This window comes from Agelaius tricolor, unplaced genomic scaffold (genome assembly GCF_023055355.1).
Source record: "Agelaius tricolor isolate 1412-34295 unplaced genomic scaffold, bAgeTri1.0.p SCAF_2, whole genome shotgun sequence".
NCBI classification, from domain to species: Eukaryota; Metazoa; Chordata; class Aves; order Passeriformes; family Icteridae; genus Agelaius; species Agelaius tricolor.
The window spans coordinates 92,036,599-92,050,023 of record NW_027269262.1 but is presented as its reverse complement, the minus strand read 5'-3'; the positions used below and the strand labels follow the sequence as shown (position 1 = coordinate 92,050,023).

The following is a 13,425-nucleotide window of genomic DNA, read 5'->3' as shown; positions in this document are numbered from 1 at the left end:
AAATTTTAGTGAGTAACCAGTTATCTGCTGGGGATCATGAAATGTAAAGGCTGATCAACAATAGAAGGTGATTCTATGTTCCCTTACATATGAGAGTAACCTGTGAGAGTTTGTCTTAACTGTGACTTGGAGTCTTTTTTTGTTTATCTGTGTCTGTGTCCTCGTGTCACAGAATGGTTTGGATTGAGAAGGACATTTAAGGATCACTGAGTCCAACCCAGTGACAGGGCAGGGACACCTTCCACTATCCCAGGTTGCTCCAAGCCCCATCCAACCTGGCCTTGAACACTTCCAGGGGTGGGGCAGCCACAGCTTCTCTGTCCCAGGGCCTCACCACATTTAGAGTAAAATATTTCTCCCTTGTATCCACTGTAAATCTACTCTCTGTCAGGTGTCCTCAGCCTCCTGCATTTCATTCTTTAATTTAACAACATGTTTTCTGTCTACAGGACTTAGGAATTATTTTGTCATACTACAAGACATCATTCTAGTATTCTTTGTTTGTATACAGTGTATTTACAATTTCCAAATTTTTTCCTTATTTTAATGGTTTCTAACAGGACAGTGGATTTTCAATGTAAATAAGGATATTTCAAGTTCTGCTTGCAGTGGAAACCTAGGCAGCACTTAGCTCTAGTAAATTTTTACCAAATCCTCACTTAAATCTTGATTGCAGCCAAATCACTTGCTGAAAAGAAGTTATTGTCCTGCTGAAACCAACTGACTGAAATGTTGTAATATTTGCTCTTATCATGAGCAGATTGTTAAATATACTTACTTTGGGAAGTACTGTTAAGAGTGTGTGTTAGGATATGCTGTGTTGGCACAGCCCAAGGGATGGAGACATTCATTATCAGACTTTCATTGAAGGAATGTGTCAGAGGAGGAAGCAAACAGTCTGAGTCAAACACCATAGGCTGTTACCACAGGACAAGCAATAATACTAAACTTAGGGATTGGAAGCAGAAGTTTATGACAAGAAATATTACTAAATTTAGGGGCTGAAAGCAGAAGTTAAGGTTTGAGAAGTGATACAGATTTGGTGTAGGTCGTGGGTCAAGGCTCATTCTGAATTTCCCTCACTTCCAGTGTAGAATTACCTTTAAAAATATGTCAGGTTCAAAACTGTTTAGCTTTGCATGTGTCTTGATGATGAATAAGGGAGCAGAGAACCTTTGTACAGAGAAATCCCTTCAAAACCTATGGAAAATCCAGGGGTGAATATTGGAGCATAGATCAGAGAAGGAGCAGAGCCCTGTTCCTTTGGCTCCCTGGTGAGTGACACTGTTTGTCACTCCTGGAGCAGCAGGATCAGCGTTTAAGGCCCTGCTTGTGAGAAGCAGAGATAAAAGCTGTTGCCAGGGGTCATGTCAGGGCTTCTGGCAGCTCATCTGTTCTCACCTGGCTGGGGCCTCCCTTCCCATGGATCTGGAGCTGATCTGCTCCAAGTCTTGGTGCTTGGTCCTCTCTGAAGCTCTGAGAAGGCAGCAAGGCTCTAAGTTTGCTTCTGTTACAAAGGTCCTTTGTAAATACCTCTGTGAAATGTCTGTTACAGAGAAATTCCAGTTTAGTTCTCTTGAGTAATCAAAAAGGAAGTTTTCCATTAGTTTTCTAAGTTTATTTTGAGTTTATTTGTATTTTTAAGAATGTTGTGAGGAAATCTTCATTTTAATTCTGCTCAACAGTCTCTTTTTCTTGCTTTCCAGGTATGAATTGAGAATTCGGTATTTGCCAAAAGGATTTCTAAACCAGTTCACTGAGGACAAACCAACTCTAAATTTTTTCTATCAGCAGGTATGTTCTGTTCTTCTGCTCTGTCTTTTGCTGGTTTTGCTGAATTTAGAAAACTCTGGATTTGTTTATGTGGGTAGCATATTACTGCAGAAGTAGAAAAATGGAAAAAAGTTAGGGTTGCATATATAAGGCAGAAAGGGCACAAAGCCCATGGCATCTTTCTGCTTGAGAAGTGGTGAGGAATATGTTCTAAAACCAAGGTGATTCTGCGGGTAATAATTGTCCTAAGTCAGATAAAATTGACTGTTGTTCCACTGGCTTCTTACAGTTCATTCACACTTGATTAAACTGATGAATTTCTTTATTTTTATTTTTAAGTGTAAGTAAGTGACAATTTCACTACAAACCATCAAATGCTTTTCCCACTCACATTCTTAGATTATTTTCTTGGGTTTAAAATCTCTTCTGAATTACTAAAATTGTGTAATAGTCAAAGTTTCTATCAATTAAACACTAAATTCTAATTTTATTCAGGTAAATGATTTTAATCTGCTTTTACATCAACAAGCTCACAATAAAACCACTTGAGGGTATTTTTAGGGGAGTTAGAACTAAAATGGTTACCCTAACTCCAGCAAGCACAATCGTGCACACAACATTCTTGTTTTAGGTAAATGTCTTTTAATTTTTTTTTTACTGTGTGATGCAATTTTTGTGTTGATCTATGATGAAGTTGACTTCTGAAAAGACACTTCTCCTGCAGTGCTTCCTTGGACTTCACATTCTAGTTTAAGTGATTTGTGTGATATGCTGGATTCAGCCTAAAATGTCAGAATTTTGGTGAGTTTTAGTGTAGTACTGCCAGGAGTTCTTGTACAACAAAATCATGTTTGTTTTTCCTTTAGCAACAAGGAACTTCCTTCATACTGGTTTTAAACACAGGAGATTTGTGTTTCCCATGATGCAAAAGTGGGTGATGAGCTCCCAAATAATTCCTTGAACTTCATCACTTTCCTGTTCAACACCTGGCAAGCCTGCAGTGTCCTCTCATTTCTGCCTCAGGGAACTGTTTCTGTAAAGCAAGGAGTTTGAAATGCCAGAGGAATATTTGTTAACTTCTAACTAAATTTGGAGAAATCATTACAGATGGGTACAAATGGCTCAGAATAGAAGGTTTTGGAAGGTCATTGGGACTGATAGGCAAAGCTGACAGCTCCCTGTATCTGACAGTGCCCTGAATCCCAGTGCTGTTATAAAATAAAAATCAGAGTTTCTTGTCTCCTTGCTCTTCACACAATCCCATTTATTTTCTCTTCCCCTTTCTTTTTCACCTTATTGTGAGGTATTTCTGAATCCAGTTCTTTAAAAGTCACTGCTCTTTGTTTTGGGGTGCTCTAAGGTATTTGGGTCTCCGTTGTCATGGAAATCAGGTGCAGAACTTTCCAGAGCTGTCATTCTGTATCCATGATTCTGCTTTGCTCCATAAATTTCACTTGTCCTCTTGGATAAACTAGGACAATAACTTCTATGTGGTAAAGTGTCAAGGCAGCAGCAGTGACGTATGAAAAGAAGGCAAGAGAAGAATTTAAGCAGTAACACTGCATCATAAACCAGGCCTACAGCAGAGGGGGGGATAAAAAACCAGGGAAAGATGATTTTTTACATTCTGTTCCTATCTCAGTGTCATCCCTGCAACATTTTAACATCTTTTGCTTAACCACTGCTCTCAGTCAGATGCATCATGTTGTGTGTAGGCAAGAACAACAGAATGTACAGAATTCATACATGCATACATAGAAATCCTGAGCTTTCTGCACAGAAGCAACTGTCAGAGATGAGTTTAGAACCCAGTTAAAAATTTTTAAAATCTGACAGAAACAACGCCTCTGTTGTCAAATTGGCTTTTCTCAATGTAAAACTCAAAGACATTGCTGTCTTGTATGTTACAAATGAGTAAAAAAGATTTTTGTGAGGACCAGATGCCTGTGATTTTCTTGTCAGAATGAGACTGGGAACCTTTTTGCTAACTTGGTAATATCCAAACACATTGTTTATCTCACTAAAAATGTATAGCAACAAATTCAATTAAATTTCAACTGAAAATGTATAGCAACAAAGGTTCATGGAGAAGGAGAAGAAACATGGTTACCTCTGTCACGCATGGAATTTGAAATTTTAATGATTTTCTTGAATCTGAATTGGAAGCCACAGTGTTGTTGAAAAAGAAAGTTTAAATCCTCAAGTGATCTTCTGGAAAAGTACAGGGCATTTTGTAAAGATAACAAAATGTTACTTTAATCACTGTCAACAGGCAGGGTTTATTCATGCAGCTCACCCAAAGCACAATTACCAGGCTGTTAAACCCAAAGCTGGCACACGTTTGTGGTGCACATGCATGACTGCTCCCATTCACTGCAGCGAGTGCTGTCCTCTGCAAATCACTGCATTTCAGGCTTCTCAGCTTGGGCTTGAGATGTGAAATCACTATTTTCTCCTTGATTCTTGACTGTTTTAAGGATGCTGTGACCTTTCTTTGGTTTTGAATATTCTTCATCTTCAAGAGTCTTGACCAGATCAAGAACCTGTGCCCAGAAGTGTTTGTGGCTGGAGGTGCCGCGGTCGCGGCGCCCGTTCTGCCATCTGCGGTGGGCGTGAGCTGCTCTTAATTGGGAGTGTAAAGCAGGGCACTTAATGAGACCTTTCATTCTGCAAGCTGTACAGCAAGGGATTAAAATTACTGTGTGGGAGCAGGGGGAAACCACACAACTCGTTAATAACATCAGAATCAGTCCCACTAACGATGCCTCTTGTGTCAGGCTGTGCCTCAGCTTTGAGGCCAGAGATGGGGAGAGGCTGATCTTTAGGTCATTCCCCTTCACTGGAGGAGCTCTGTGTTCCAGTCATGTCATTTCACATCCCATTTGAGAGCTCTGATCAACAAACCCATGCTGGAACTGTGCCTTTTTGTTTTGTTGCTGCTCTCTTTGGCAGGTGTCAGAGGTAGTGGGTGACAGGACTTCAGGGGTGTCCTCTCTTTTTTCAGTCTCTGGAGCATTTAGGTGGTGATTCTGCATGGACTGCATTATGCCCCTTGGGCCCAACTGCTTACAGTTTCAGCCAAATTAGGCAAATTGGATCCCACCCAGTGCTGTTGGAACTGTGAGGCTGAAATATTCAAAAATCAGGAAAAGCCCGATTTATGGTTGTCTCCACAGTTGGCAGATGCTCACTGCACAGGTTTTATGTGCCAGCCTTCAGTTGGGTCCTGTGGTATTGAATACCCAAATCTGAATCAAAAGTGAGCTCTAATCCCACCCACAGAACCTTGAAAGTGTAGTACAGTGAATAAAAATACTGTAAGTTAAGGTTTATCAGGAAGTGGCATCTGTGTGTGTGTTCTGTTGACTGTTTTGTAAATCTCTAGTGAAGATATCTAGGTTTTTGTATGATTTATTAACATTTTTCAGAGAAAACGAACATTAAGGTACAAAAGGAAAATTAAAAATCTCACATTTTTAGTAGGGAAATAAGATTTCACCGTTTTCCTGTCCTTTTTGGGAGTGTTTCCAGTTGCTTTAAATAAGTGTTGGTGAAATTCCTAGTGAATGCCTTCCTTTCCCTGTGTTCCAGTGACATGGCTGTTGGGAAGTGGAAATAAAGAGGACAGGCTCCTCTATTTTGCCTTAGTAGCTGAGTGAGCAACGAAAGCCATATCTCAAATGAAGATAGAATACAGCTTTTAAAAACATCCATGTAATGAGAATCAGACGTAAGCTGCTTGAATTGCCTTCCTTTTATTGTGGGACAAGAGCCTGCACACATTTATCCTTGAATAACATGTTAGCCTGCAGTAATTGGAGATGGTTTATCCCTTGATGAAAAGGGAGTAAGCATCTGTATGGGGGTGGGGGCAGCTCTTGGGCATCAGCTGTTCCATTGTTGCTGTCCTTGTGCTTCAAACAGAAGACTTTTAAAGAAACTTTTTGGAGGGTTTTTTTTTCGATCCCAGTGAACAAGAAAAGGTTGTTTTTATCAGTGTTGAATTTTTCTCTGTTGCCTTGTTTAGCCTGCAGTGTGGAGCTAGCCTGGAAATGTTAATATATATAATAAAGGAGACCACAGGACTGAGCTGTGTTTTGAATTTACTTTTTAAAATTAACCAAAGTTTGTGTAAGAAGAAATTGCAAGCAGGGGATGATCTTGAAGTTAGGGCAGGTCAGTGATGCCCTGAAAAAAATAAGCTGAATTCTGTGCTATGAGGGCTCTGTGCCTCACCAGACAAGTACACTGCAAGGTTCATTTTCATAAGAAAACTCTTTTTGAAAAGTAAAGATCAAAAAAACCCCCCTTTTTCTTACTAGAAAAATAAAGGCAAAAAACATCCTCTGAAAAAGTGGAGAAAAAGTTTCTTGTGACCAATTGGCACTTTTTTTCTCTGTCTCTGTAGTGTCTGTAAAGATTATGTTAACACTCAAAAGGTATTTCATTAAATGAAATATCTCTTTATATTGTGGCAGATAAATACATCATGCAAATTAAATTATTTTTATAACTCTGTCCCTGACATGTAGGAAATTTTAAGTCCATGCAATTATTGTAATAACTTAATGATTAAAGTTTTATAAGGCTGAGGTGCATGAGATGTAATTTGAAATGCAGGCTGGGAATTAGACTCTTTAACCTAATTAAATAACAACATCTCTCACACCCTAATAAAAATAGGAGACCTAAAGCAAATGACTTTGACAGGAAAAGCTTTGAAGGAAATGAAGGACATTGGGAGAAAAGCTGGCCTTGTTCCTGATGTTGGCATCCTATTTAAAACAAAAAACCCCTCAACAAAACAAAAAACACACCCCAAACCCAACAAATCTTTCATGAAGGCTGAGGCATAAACTGTGCCCTGCAGGAAGGTGGCCATAGAAGAACTGCAGCTCATTAAAAAGATACTAAAAATATATTTTTTGATAAAACTATAAATAAATCTGAACCTCTCCTGTCTGTTTTTTACAGCTTGAGTAGACAATTAAAAGTGAGATTTCCTTGACAGGGGTAGGTTTCTGAAGTTGCTGAAGTTCACAGTATCCTATAAAGTATTCATTTTCTCCTGTAAAAGTTGAATAACACCCTCCAAACTATGTTGGCATTCTTGTTTTAGGCTCTGCTTTTGTATAGTTGTGGAGCTGCTTTGGCTACAAATGTTGTGTGCCCAATGTCTGTTTTCCCTTATGCTCTGTGGTAGGAATGTGAAACTTCCTCTTATTCCTGAACACCTCCTAACTGCTCAGCCAAGCACAGGCCAAAGGGAAGGGGTTGCTTTGATTTAGAATTTCCACCTGTCAGCCAGAACAGTGAAAATCTTCCTTGTGGGCTTTTCTCAAATAGCTCATAATTCAGCCTGATAGATTTCAAATTCTAGAGCCAGGTTTCTATGGACTGATGTGTGGAAATGTCTCTTTAGTAGTGTGGAACAAACCATGACTGCAATTAGCAGGTGAAATTGTGAATAACAACAAAAAGCAACCCACAGAAAAGTTGATTTACCTTGATGCTAGGACTCTCTTGGTCTGGAAACTCTCTGTTGGAAAGGAGAGGTATAACATGAGCTGGGAGCAAGGCTTGTTCAGTGGGTTGAGTTCTGCATGGCTCCCAAGAGCCCAGCCCTACTTTGTGCTGCGAGGCAGCCGCGTCTCTGCGGTGACATCTGGAGCTCAGCCCGCCCGGACAGACGGCACCATTTTTAGCTGCTCTGCCCAGAACAATGCCTTGTCATAAGTTGGTTTCCCTCCAGCCCATCTCTAATGCCCTTATTATTAACAGAGGAGCTTCCAAAATTAGTTAGAGATGTCAAAGATCAGCCCTAGATAATATAGAGATTGTGACCTTGGGACACGAAGAGGAGGAGCAGCTGAGGGCAGATGGCAGATGAATGTTATCCTGATACTGGATCTGGGCTTTTAACTCCCCTAGATGAGGCCAAAGCCCTCATTTTCCCTAATATTGACTTATCTCCTATAGCAAATTTAATACTATCAGATGGGTAAATAGGGGTGGGAACACATATGTGTTTCCCTCCTGCGTGTTTTAAAAACTACCATTATGATCATTAAGGTGGCTCCTAAAAATACTGATGACATTAAAAGCAGACATTGGGCTTTTGTGCATATGGGGCTTCATTCACAGCAGATGAGGCACAAATCTTTCAGGGTTAATGCTGCATCAGATTTCTGAGGCTGTAGTAGTGAGGGTTGGGACCCTGCTCTTCCAAGCTGATTTTGTAGTGATGAAAATTTGGTGTCCTACATAAACCTGGAAAACCAGGATGGAGAGACAGTTTGGTCCTTACAGATACCAGAATTTATATTGGGTGGCTGTTCCACATTAACCCAATCATGTGTCTGTCCTACAGTGATGCTGTACAAGGAGCAATACAGCTGAGAGCAGAGAATTATGCATTTCCCAAATTATGCATTTCATAGCAGTAGCAGAGAATATCTGAGATCATTCTTTTTGTGGATGGGATGCACAGAAGAGTTGTGTCATGGGCTGAGGTGGAATTGTGTGTTGTAGGTGCAGAGCAGAGCAGTGTTCTTCATTTTCAATGGGAAATTTGGGGAAAACAAATGAGCTGTATGCTTGGACTTTTCTCCTGGTCACAAAAGTGGTTGCTGAAGATCAGCTTTTCCCATGGATATCTTGAGATTCTGGTCTTTCATTAGAGAAGCTGGAACTAGTAAATGGCAGGAATAATTTCTGTGGATTTTGGTGGGATGGGTGTCACCAGAGGTGCTGTGTGATGGTTTAAAACAGAGGTCCTGATTGATCCTGATTGAATTCTGTGCTGGCTGAGGGTGAACTATAACATACAAAACCTAACACCAAATTACCTTCCAGAGTTAGAAACTTGAATGTTTAAAGTAGGTGTTAGAACACACCTGAGCTGTTAAAAATAAATCCAAAGAAATTACTGAGAATAAATAAATTATTGCATATCCAGGACAATTAAGAGACAGGTTGTATTTTTTTAATATAAATTTCACCAACTAAGTGAAATAATTTCCCAATATATAAAAGCACCAGCTAAAAATAAATGTGTAGAACAAATGGATAAGAAAAAATTATGTATTATAGATCTCTGTTTTCATGCTTCACTAAATGATTGTAATTACTGTTTGTGTTCTATGTACTGAATGGAGAACAGAAGACATTTTCTTTGTTTGGTTGCTTATGTAAATATCTCCTATGTTGGGATGATTCTTTTTGGGTATGGTCTTAACTCTTCATTGGGAACTTAGTCACTGAAGGGTTGTTTAAATGCAGTGTTCAAAGAAGTGCAAATTTGTGAAAAAAAAAAGAAATTAGAAAGAACTAAGTTGTGTAAGTAGGTCATAGAGATTGAAAGAAAAGCAAGAGGAATAGATTGCTTATTTTTAAACTGTCCTCCTAAAAAATTGGAGTTTATCCTGTGGGAAATTTCTTGGTAACATTAAGCTGGGAAAGCCAGTAGTGGCTAATTATTGGTATTTGCCCTTTATGAGACACCATTTGATAGTACTGTTGCTAAAGAATTTCCACAGCATTTATGCTTGAAAATTCAATGTCAAATTTGATAATTTTATGTAGTAATTTATAAGGCTATAAACAAGTTTAAACCTAAAATACCTTTTTAAGACACAGTATCTAATAGCTTTTTTTTAAAAAAAATCCCTAAACTGGAAAGCATTTGCCAAGTTCAGAATTATTTTACTGTTGTTCTTAATAAAGAAATCTAAATCCAGCATGGTGTTTTTATGAACTGCTTGTCAGCCTGGGTGAACCTTCTTCTGAAACACTGCAGCTGCATAAAAAACTCGTGTGCAGGAAAATGAAGCAGATGGCTTTTGAAAGTAGCAGCTGGTCTAGAAAATACAAGGCCAGTGATAGATTTCTCCTTAAATCATAGCATAGGGCTGTTCTCTAATTTCTCCATCTTCACAAACATGGGCTTTCCTCTGTTTTCAATTTTTATTTTAAATTGTTCCATCTGGAATTGGCTGTCCATTTCTGTAGCTGGGAAACTGGCCATTATTTTCTAGTAAATTTTGAGAAGTTAGAAGTGACACCATCAGTAATTTCCCCATTCAAGTAAAAGAAGAAATATTTTATAAGTCTTGACATCATAAATAAAACTGGGCTTGTGTTTATGTGCCCATCTTCCATGTGGGAGCAGTCTTTTAGTTCACATTGTGTTCACCTCCTTTTGTTGTGATTTAGGAGTATCTTTGAACTTTTAATGCCCAAAATACCGGAGACAGAAAAGAGATTTCTGTTCTGGCTAAAAAAAGAAGAGTGATTAAAAAATTAAAATATTGTTAAGAATAAAAAGTATTTTAGATAAAGTGAATTGTTGCTGAATTATCAGGGCAGTAATAAATCAGGAAATATGGTGTAGGATTGTGTTGGATTTCAAAATCCTTTTTTCTTTGGATATTACTGCCCTTTCTAAGCATTTATTCACTGATGCTGGGTGATGTGTATTCTGTATGTGGGGGCAATGACAATTTTGTTTCTTTTTTAATTTTATCAGAACATGTGAATGACTTCTTTTTCCTACCTCTGAGAGGTGCTTTTATGCTTGGCATTCCTGTTTTCCCCACTGCAGCCCTTTTTTGTACCAGACTCTTCATAGCTATTGTGGCCAAGAAGTCAACTCCAAATGTGAAGTTTAGGTCACACTTTAATTCTGATTTGCCACCCTGTGAAGGAACAAATTTCAGTAGAGTTGCTTCCTCTGACACTGGCACTGCAGTAGCACTTGCCTGGAAGCCTGAAGCAGTTTTTATTTCCATTATTCCATGTTTAATGGAACTTAAGTAGGCTAATCCTTTTCCCCCAAAGCATGCTCCTGCTTGACTGTAAATCTGACTTCAACTTGTTAGAACATACTAAAAAAAATCCAAGGGAAAAGGTTCTTGAAATCAGCACAGCAGTTTGCAGCAATAAATTACTTTTGTCTCTTATCCTCCTATAAACTGTTCTCCAATGTATTTTTCTCAGGGAGTTGAGATAAGCACATTATGTGGGAATACAAAATGAGTAACTCAGTGGAAGCAAATATGTTACAAGCAACATACACCAAAGTGACTTGCTTCAGTTAGCATATTTTGGGTTTGGATTGTTACCAAATAAAAAGTATTTTTTAGGATTTTAGCAGTGTTGACACTTGAATTCTTAATCCTGGCGTCAGTCCAAGTGTTTGCCTTGTTGATCTTTCTGCATTTTTATTGCTGTGACATTGCGACCATAAAGTATTGGAGATAAATACAGATTTCATGTGATTTTATCATTGCCAGAGCATCTGGTCTCCAGCATGGGGTGTAAATGATGTAGTGGCACACAGGTTTAGCAGGAGCACCTTAAAGGCTTTGTTGAGCTTGAGAAAGAGATCAAGAGTTGCTGCTCTGATTTCTTTTTTGACCACTTGGGTTTTTGGGGTGGCTTTTTTGAAATCAGATTTCTGTGACAAGTTTATATTAATCAGTTTGGTCTTACAAACTAGGTGAAATTAAGTTGTATTAAATAGCACCCTACAGGTTTTTTTACTGGTTTGGCCTTTGGAGAGATCCCATTCTGAGCAATTAAATTGTAGAGAAGATTATGGCAGTGGTGCTTGATCTGCTTGAAAAGGATGTGTGTGTTTATATATCTGTGTACATATGGACAGATGTGTTCTTCAGCTTCTCCAGGTATTGCACAATTACTCAAATTTCCAAGCCACAGGAGGTGCAGCCAAAGGTCTGCACACACTGCCAGGGAGTGTGACAAGCTCACAGATAACAGGATCTCCAAACCCCACAGGGAAGGATTCATCCTCTCTCTTAACTTACTTCTGAATTTCTAGTCAGCAGAAAAAACCTGATGGGTTTTGTTAGATTTCTAAGAGTTCAGTTTTTGTGCCTTTGTATGTATATAGGCTTTGTGCTCTTGAAGATGGGGGCTTTGTTTGTCTAACCCAGAAAATATTCTCATTTCTCTCGTTTAATTATATTAACAATAATAATAATAATAATAAAAGTTATAATTGAGCAAACACAAAAGGCTTCTTGGAAAACTATTCAATTGCCTTGTGACAGTGCATTTAATTACCATTAAATTATCTCTTATGTCTCTTCCACTTAATATTTGCTCAGGCTTTTTCCTTAGGAGGTTGTGCTGAACCTCCTGTGAAATTCTTATCTCATCTCTGCACAGGCATTAGTTCATACATTGATCTGATGCCATCTCAAAGAGAATAGTCAAGCAAAATTAAAGGTGATAAGAGAAGTTCTCATTGGTATTCTAGGAGTAGAAATTGAATCTGCTTTTTTTTTTTCCTTGCTGAAATTGAAAGAAGAACGTGTGCAGGCAGGTTTATGAAAAAAGGGAAGATCCAAGCACCTTTGGCTATCCATAGTAAGGCACTGTTAAATCCAGACCACTGGATTCTCACCACAGGTTTCCTGAAGCTTATAATCTTTTACATCTCACAAAGTTTAAACACTAAAATAAGTAGGTGTACATAATATAAAATACTTCTTTTTCCCCTTCCATTTTGTTGGAATGTGGGATGGTCTTTTACATTTTCTTAGTCAATATCTGATGTCTGTAGTTGCAGAGTCAAACTGGGAACATGACTGGAATTTGTTAAAGCTCACAAGCTGCAGGGCAAGAGGAGATAAACCCCAAACTTTAAATATTTGGGTAATGTTGCTTATTTATTTATGGAATAGGAGGCTAGCAGCGTTTTAAAATCGTGTTTGCAGGAGACTGGAGATGCTCTTAAACTGTTTAGTTTAACAAATCAAGCACTGGGACTCACAAGGCAAAGAGCTGTGAAGATAAATGAATCCACATTTGATCATAATACACTGGGCCTTAAATTAGCATCATTCCTGTGAGTGGAGGTTTTGTGTGTCAGGACTGAAAAATCACTTTGCTACAGCCAGTTCTTCTTGGGGTCTGAATACCTCAAGTAATAGGAGGATAACGGCTTTGAAATTTCCTGGTGATGCAAAATTGTTGAAATGGTTCAAAAAATTGAATTTGTGGTGTAAAAAAAAAAAAGAACAGTTTAATGAAATAGAAGTGATCAGTCAATGGGTATTTGATTTGGGTGGATGTAGGGCAGGTCAGCCAAGGGATTTTGTGAACAGCTTCACTTGGTAGGGGAAGTAGTTTGGGCTGTACATGAAGGTAAATTCTCAGAAAAAGGACATGGGAATTTCTGGAATTTGGGTATCCATATATGATCTGGCCCCATGTTCAACACTTTTTTTTCATTTTGAGGTATCCCACATAGACCTGAGGGTGAGGAGGGCTGTGCTGTTGTCAACCACCCACGTGTGTTTGCAGAGGTCATTTATAACAGTTTGTGCAGCCTGAAACTCCATTCCTGATTTACCTGCCCTGAGCTCCTGTCTGACAGTTTTAGTGCAGGAGCAGTTCACAGTCCTTTCTCATGAATTGAGATCCTGGTGTAATTTATTGCATTTTGCTGTTTATAGGATCACAGAACCATTTAGGTTGTAAAAGACTTGGAATATCAACCACTAACCCAGCACTGCCACATCCACAGCTGAACCATGTCCCCAGGAGCTGCAGCCACACTTTGAATGGCTCCAGAAATGGTGATTCCACCACTTTCCTGCACAGTCTGTTTCCAATCCCTGACCA

The 13,425-nt window shown here is 38.8% G+C and overlaps 1 protein-coding gene across 14 annotated transcripts in view; it reads left to right on the top strand.

Moving 5' to 3' along the window:
* The window catches only part of PTK2 (protein tyrosine kinase 2), a 189,446-nt gene that overhangs the window by 99,455 nt on the left and 76,566 nt on the right, over positions 1-13,425 (top strand). For all 14 annotated transcript variants that reach the window (XM_071421882.1, XM_071421881.1, XM_071421870.1 and 11 more), the window contains one exon: positions 1,707-1,794. In XM_071421882.1, coding sequence (XP_071277983.1) covers positions 1,707-1,794 — 88 coding nt within the window. The remainder of the gene's footprint in view (positions 1-1,706; positions 1,795-13,425) is intronic.